The following is a 7,186-nucleotide window of genomic DNA, read 5'->3' on the forward strand; positions in this document are numbered from 1 at the left end:
ACTGAAATTCATACTGATGTCTCAATTTGACCCACAAAAGCAGACAAGACTATCAGAGAGAGGATGGTTATACGCTGTAGTCATTCTATACCTCTGTCACACAACGGCTCATCGTGGAAACACAACTAGTTTTTAAGAACAGAGATGAATAGTGGGTTTCACATTTGACATTTCAAAAAAGGAAGACTGAGATTATTTGACAGAAATCTGCATCAACACATGACCAGGATAAGATCTTCCACAGCAGCTTTAAAGGAAACAAACAGGTGTCTTATAAAGTTTACATCATGAGTAAGTATGAGTGAATACAGCTCTTCCCCCGACTCCTACAAGCCGTAAAACAATCCACTCGACCTCTGAAAGTAGGTCACTGTCCATCAAGGAAATCATGCTGCATCTTTCTGTCCTCCTCAGATAAGAATTAAAGCATCGCCTCCTAACTTTGTCCAAACCAACGTCCACTGTATCAACAAATGGCAATTAAAAGATAAGAGCGGCTGGTAACAGAAAAACAAGCAGGAGGCAAAAAACTGACCTATTAATGAGGCTGCATCCAGCTAAAGGTCACTGACCTCAGCCACTGAACACTGCTAGTCACCAGACAAAGCTGTTACACAAACACACCTGAGTGATCACACCTCAGAAGGGCTGAGATTTACATCAGTGAGCTGTGTGAAAGCCAAATTTATTTCCTGTAACAGAAGAACAATGATCACAGAGTTAAATATAGGAAACTAAAGAGAAATATGAATAAAACAGGAATGTCAACACGTTTATACACAGTGGTGTGAGGAGCCTGGCAGTCAAACTTCAAGAGGCCAGAACAATGTGGTCTCAGACTTTCAGGGAAAAGAAAACATGTCTGAACTGTACCAAGTAATTTCTTTGACGTTTCTGTGCTTCATGCAAAACATTACAAACTGTTGTACATTAAAAAGAATTACTGACTCAATAAAGACAAAAAAACTCATGAGCTTCCCATAGAGACATCAGCATGAAGCAAACGAGAGCGGAGCAAAAAGTCAAAAAGGAATGAACAGAACTTAGTAAAGTTTTCAGGAAATGTTCAAAATGGGATAAGGAAGAAGTGATTAAATTTTGGAAGTGATCTGGATCACTGTCTGGATCCTGGACTTTTTAAAGGATTCTTTATCATTGTGAGGTATGGCCATTTTCAGCATATGTGTATACAACTCCAGGATAAATGGTCAGATTGCTTTGCAGAACAATATAAGACAAGGCTACCATAATTTCTGACAGATGTAAAAGCACGATCCAGATCCTGGCAATATTCTGGATACTAAGATTCAGAATATAAAATATGTACTGGGTCATCATAATATTCAACACTGTCAGGAAACAAATTATCATACAAACCTGCAACTAACACCAAATTGTAGCAGACAGTCTGCTGAAAGGGAGTATAACATTACAGTAGGACTAAAGTGTTGCCTGAAAATCACAAAATGCTTGATGGAGGTCTGCGCTCTCTGAGAGCTTTTCTAGTTTGTTGTCTTTTTAGAGAAATGTATGTTTAGGAAGATTTCAATGTGACAAGATGTGAATAAATACTTCTGAAAACAAAACAGTTTTTTTATTTTGCCTGTTTCCACATTAACACTTCAGGCTGTCTCAGATAAACACTTTTTATTTCATTTTCCTTTATCTGTTCACATTTTTTTCTTGAGCACCACTATAACTGCACTCAAACAAAAGTAAAAAGTTAAAATCCTGCAAGAACAAATGCAGAGGGTGTAAATTTTAGGATATTTTGATAGAATACCAGTAGCTCGGAGTGAGTTCACAACTATGTAAGAGGTTTCATACCTGTACACTCCTCAACACACTGATGTTTGTACCATGGCTTTTTTAGAGCTATCTTTCTATATAATCAAAGTGGTGGGATTTTTGTTTTTGGTCTTTCTGTCTTCAAAATAACCATAAAAGACAACTCAAGGTTCAAAATATAAATAAAATATTTTTATTTTGAAGTGACATAAAAAAAATATTGTATGTTTCAAAGAGAAGCGACAGTGCTTTTGAAACTGAAACGGTTACACAGATCTTCACCTCAGCTGGGCTCGTAATTTTACTCTGGATGTCTCTAAAAAACTAAACAAAAAAACAGGATCAGTGAACGTTTCCTGTACAGCCTGTGGGGTGAGGACTGTTTCCAATGAGTACTAATGCACCAAATTACTGATCACTAACTTCAGGAATGAAATTAAATTCTCTCTGAGTTTTCAGAAAAGCAACAACAATATTTGACCCAATTACAAAAGCGACACAAACCTTATCGTGTTCAAACAGAAGCCCTACATCCCACCCACCCCCCTGATTAAACCCCACCCTGCAGCTCAATCACTGTTTCTGCTGCATGGCTTCTTTTCGTGCAGCATCCTGCAGCAGCTGCGTGTCCACTTCATCTGCGGGCAGCTGGACGTACCGGACCACAGAGCCACGGATGAAACAGTTTTTCACAGAGAGCTGCAGCAGAGTGGAACAAGACAGGGCTGAGTTTAAACATGAAAAAAAAACTTTAGAAAAATTAATCTGTTTAATGAGATGTGAAATCAGACAACCTGGACTTCAACATTTTAACTCATTCAACTCTGTAATTCCAAAGAGCACGTTTTATGTGGTGTGTTGAGTATAATTTGCTCTTTAACTTTCTTTATTCAAACTGATTCCTGTACATTTGTGTATCATCAAGTATTTTTTTATGTTGCATGACTGATGAGAGCATCTTTCCAAATGTCCCTCACCTACACCTCTGTGGACTTGTGCAGATTGGTGCTTATTTGAGACTGTCTACAAAGATAGTTTAGGGTTTGGGGTTTGTTGGAAAGAGTCTTCAGGACTCACATTGAAATTTGAGTCAGTATCGGCTATGAAAATGTTTATAAAACATCAAATATACACAAAGAAACTCCTAACTCCATTTCAGCTTACAGAGAGATGATGGCATCAGTAACCTCTGACCACAGCAGTCCTCAAGACAGATCAACAGATTGATTTCGTTTGCATGGCCTTATACAATCTGCCTTTTATTTTCCTCCCATTTGGATTTGTCAGTCATTTTTATGTTCGGTTTTACTGTGCTGTATTTTCAGTTGCTTGTTGTTTTAAATGTACAGAGCCCTTTGAGCTTCCTTTCCTGTGTGTTGTGTACCAATAAAGTTATATGTGAAATGAACCAGCTCACAGATTGTCCTGAACAAAAGAACTCACCATGTGTGGATATTTCTCTGGATCTGTGACGCTGATGTCTGTGAGCTTGATGTTCAGGTACTGAAAGACACAAGAAAAGAAATTAAAACTTTGATTTTTTCTGTGGTCCAATGTTAAATTACAGTTGTTTCTTTGAAATGTATACCTATTTGTTTAGTTTTCCTTTTAAAATATTAATTGATTTCCTTGTCTTGCGATATCAAAGCTTGTTTCCGCATGAAAACAAGATAACTTGATGTTTATGAGGAAAACAAAACGATTGTGAGGACGTGATAGGTTGGACCACTACATTTCGTAATGCCATTGCCTCCACAACCACTTCAGGTAGGCAAGTTTAAACTATTTCTCAACTCAACTTTGCAAAGTAACAGTTTAAGGTATATCATTCACAACTCTTTCGTGTTAAGTTTAGCAAACATAATTGGCAAACATAATTCAATAATGATAAGATTCAAGAGACTTAAAAACCTTTAAAAAGGCGTAATCACTTGATCTTAAATGGATATCCTATTCAAAACAATGAAGTCACAGAATATTCACAGAAGCATGTCCGCTCTCAGCTTCCATAGAGTAGTGAAAGAAGAAAAAAGTTATTACAAACCTGGTCCACAGAGTGCAGTGTTCCACAGATGCTGAGACATGTGAAGATAGAAAATGTTATAAAACTTATATGAAGATCAACAAGTTAAAAAAAGAGTTGCTGCATACATGTGTAGTACAATAGGAGAGAGCGACAACAAATTTCACTCATACTGTGTTCTGAGAGTCTACTGTGTGGTACTTTTCTTACAGTCATAAGTTGTTTCAATTATTTTGTTTCTTTAACTCGTCTGCATCGAATCCAGAGAAGATTTCTGTCTTTATTCAACACAATAAACACAAAACCCAAGAATGTAGCCGAGTCTGACAGACAACGGTCGTATCGTTCCGCATTATAAGAAGTTTTACAAATTAAACACAACATTAACTCACCTCAGGTCGTTTTTGAGCTCCACGACCACATCCTTTCCCACCAGAGACTTGAAAAACGAGTAGAAAAGCTGAAACATAGAGCAGGACGATGCTAATGTTAGCAGCAGGCTAACTGTGGGGCACGATAAAGACGAGCTGCAGCGGCTTTAAGTTAATAAACTTCAACATATTCAGAAAGTCAATGTTATATAAGTTATTCAACCTCCAAATAAATAGTGAAGGGAGAGATTTATAGCAAATTTTAAAACTAACGGGTAAATCCAGCGTGATGCCTTACCATTATTGCTGCAGGTATCTTGTAGCTGTGCGTCTGATGTTGATGACGTTTCACGTTGCGTTGTATCCCTGCGATTACAGAGGAGCTCCACTAGAGGGAGCCAAAGTTATGTTGATTATCAAGCTCGTAACTGCAGCCCGTTAGACGAATGGTCCTGTTTTTATTTGGGTTGACCGTTATTCAAAGGTGGCCAAAATTATTGGAAACCTTGCCATATTTAAGAGTTTTAAGTTGTTTTGTTGAACTGACCATTGAAACCAATGAATCTTCAAAGCAATCATTATGCCCTGTATATCATAGAATAGAGCCATCATAAGGAGATAGTTTTCCTTATTAAAAAGAACATTGAAAAAGATGGAGTGGCCTCCTCAAGTCAGGACCTGAGTTGGAAAATAAAGCAGACATATCTACAATACATTTAAAAGTATGAGATAAAAATAGTGTTAAAGTTCTCTGGTGTATATCAACACTTTGCCAGAGACGTCACTGCTGTTACTGTTGCAATAAGGGGCCAAAATATTGAAGTAAAAAAATGTTTGAGAGGAAAAAAAACCCAATATTTTCAGGGGTGTTGTAATAATTTTGGCCACCATTTAAAGAGCAAATATATCATAATGTATGCTAATCAAGTATCATTGTAAAAACAATAAAAAATAAATTACAATTTTATTTGTATTTGTAAACCTATTTTGCCAAACCTCTGCTTCGGCATTTATTTGATCTTGTGTACAATTTTCTTCTCTTTGAGTTTCTCAAAGACCATTCTTGAGTATTCTTGCCTTGATACATTAGGTAATGTAATAAAAAGATACAGACTTTGTGATTCCCAACATTTCTGGCTATCGTGCACTAAAAAAATAAATTTGCATCTATTCATCTCAGTTTCAGCATATGTCTGACAAGGCAATCAAAAGGCAGCCACATAATTTCATAAGCCTCAAGAGATTTGGTAACACCTCCTCACCCCTCTGGATGAGACCTGCTGGACAACACATTACCCATCTGGGGAGGAGAAATGCTAAACATTGTAAAGATACAGGGATGTTTACAGATGGAGTATTGACTCCAAATGAGGAGAAAAGGTGAAAACTACTTAAATACAAATCTTGAACAATTAAATAAAGAAAATGCAGAGCTTTGTGTTGATATCTTCTTCCTATCCTGCAATCTGGACATGGTAGAGCGTGTTTAACCTTTAATTCTTAATCCATGTGCAGTTCTTTTAGGCAACAGCAGATGGAAGCAAATGACTGAAATGTTTCAGCACCAGTTTGGTTTTAACTGAGGACTTTGAAAAGTGTAATTTCACCCTTCATCGAAATGTAATTCGAAAAATCTCAATATTGAGGTCTTGTAATTTATTCAAGCATTTATTGTACATTTCTATTGCAAATATATCTGTAGAGGATAACACTGTGTGGTAAACATTCATTGGCTTCTGTGGAGAGTTCAAACCTACATGAAATGTGACAGAAAAATGACGTCTTCTTTTGGTGCAAACCAAGTACAAAAAAATAAGTCTAACAAGACCAGTTGTTTTTAAATCACATTATACCAGAGCAACAACAAACTGACACTTCTCAAAGCAGGCTCACTGCTCCTGTCTGAAAATAAAGGAGACTGATCATGTCAGACTATGATACATTAATCCATCACATCGCCTTCAGAGCTACAGAAATGTGTTATAAATGTAAGAACAGATTGACATAGATCTTTTATTATAGGAAGTGGTTGTCCAAAAAATAAACAAGGATCATCAGCAACTTAAAAAAAAATGTTTTCCTTATTGTGAATGCAGCTTTCACCAGCTTTGAAACAATAACAATCTCCTGGATGCAACAAAAATTTGCCAGTTTAAATCAAATGTGAGTCATAAATAACTTTTTTTAATTTTTTTTTTTAAAGATATTAATTACGGAAGTTTCTAGTAAAGAACGGCAGGTTGGCTTAAAGGTGATCAAGAGTGATTTGGGACTCTATTATTTTAATTTTCATTGATTTCACTGTTTTTATTTGAGATTTTACTTCTGTTAAAACTATTTATTAAACATTGTCAAAGGCTGAAAACATTTCTGATCTACTTCTGTATATTTGTCTATGATGTGTGGAGGGAGAGCTGTGGCATTTATATATTTATCTATTTTGTGTTCATGTAAATTCAACATGTATATCATTATCAGTGTGCAGAACTGACCTGAAACCTGCCCGTGTGTTTTTATATTATCATGTGTTCACTTAATAGTAGAAGATAAAAATAAAGCCACAGTAAGGAGACAGTCTGCAAAGCTTAACATGAAGATTGAAAACAGGACAGAGGTTGTTTGATTTACCCCAAAACAGACACAGCCAACTGTGTCTTCATGTAGCAGATAAGTATGGTGGCCCTAAAGGGAAATGGAAATAAATATTTCAAATGCACAAAACAAATTTCAGAAGCACTAAAATATTTTACAAACCACAAATATATTTCAAAAAAGACAAATACATTTCATAGAAGGTAAATAGATTTCATAGAACAAAAATATATATTTAAAAAAACAGAAATACATTTCAAAGAATTCAAATAAAACCACGGATAAGAAATTAAAAGTAACCGATCGCAAAGTAAATTACACCCATCCAAAATTTATTTTGAGATGGGTCAAAAAAAATTGTGATAAGTGAAATTTAATTTGTGATCAGTGAAATTTAATTTGTGAATGGTTA

General features: G+C 35.8%; 1 protein-coding gene across 1 annotated transcript; it reads right to left on the bottom strand.

Moving 5' to 3' along the window:
• Positions 1–1,965: 1,965 nt before the first annotated feature.
• On the bottom strand, positions 1,966–4,556 carry smx5. The gene is made up of 5 exons (XM_074668587.1): positions 4,481–4,556; positions 4,204–4,271; positions 3,833–3,863; positions 3,232–3,291; positions 1,966–2,487 (listed from the first exon to the last, which is right to left on the bottom strand). Exons 1-5 carry the CDS (start codon positions 4,481–4,483, stop codon positions 2,362–2,364), a joined length of 288 nt encoding a protein of 95 aa, XP_074524688.1. The 5' UTR covers positions 4,484–4,556; the 3' UTR covers positions 1,966–2,361.
• Between the last annotated feature and the right edge of the window lie 2,630 nt (positions 4,557–7,186).

Source organism: Halichoeres trimaculatus, unplaced genomic scaffold (assembly GCF_033239565.1).
Source record: "Halichoeres trimaculatus isolate MK-OKI-2021-1 unplaced genomic scaffold, fHalTri1.1 fHalTri1_scaffold_4, whole genome shotgun sequence".
Taxonomy (NCBI): domain Eukaryota; kingdom Metazoa; phylum Chordata; class Actinopteri; order Labriformes; family Labridae; genus Halichoeres; species Halichoeres trimaculatus.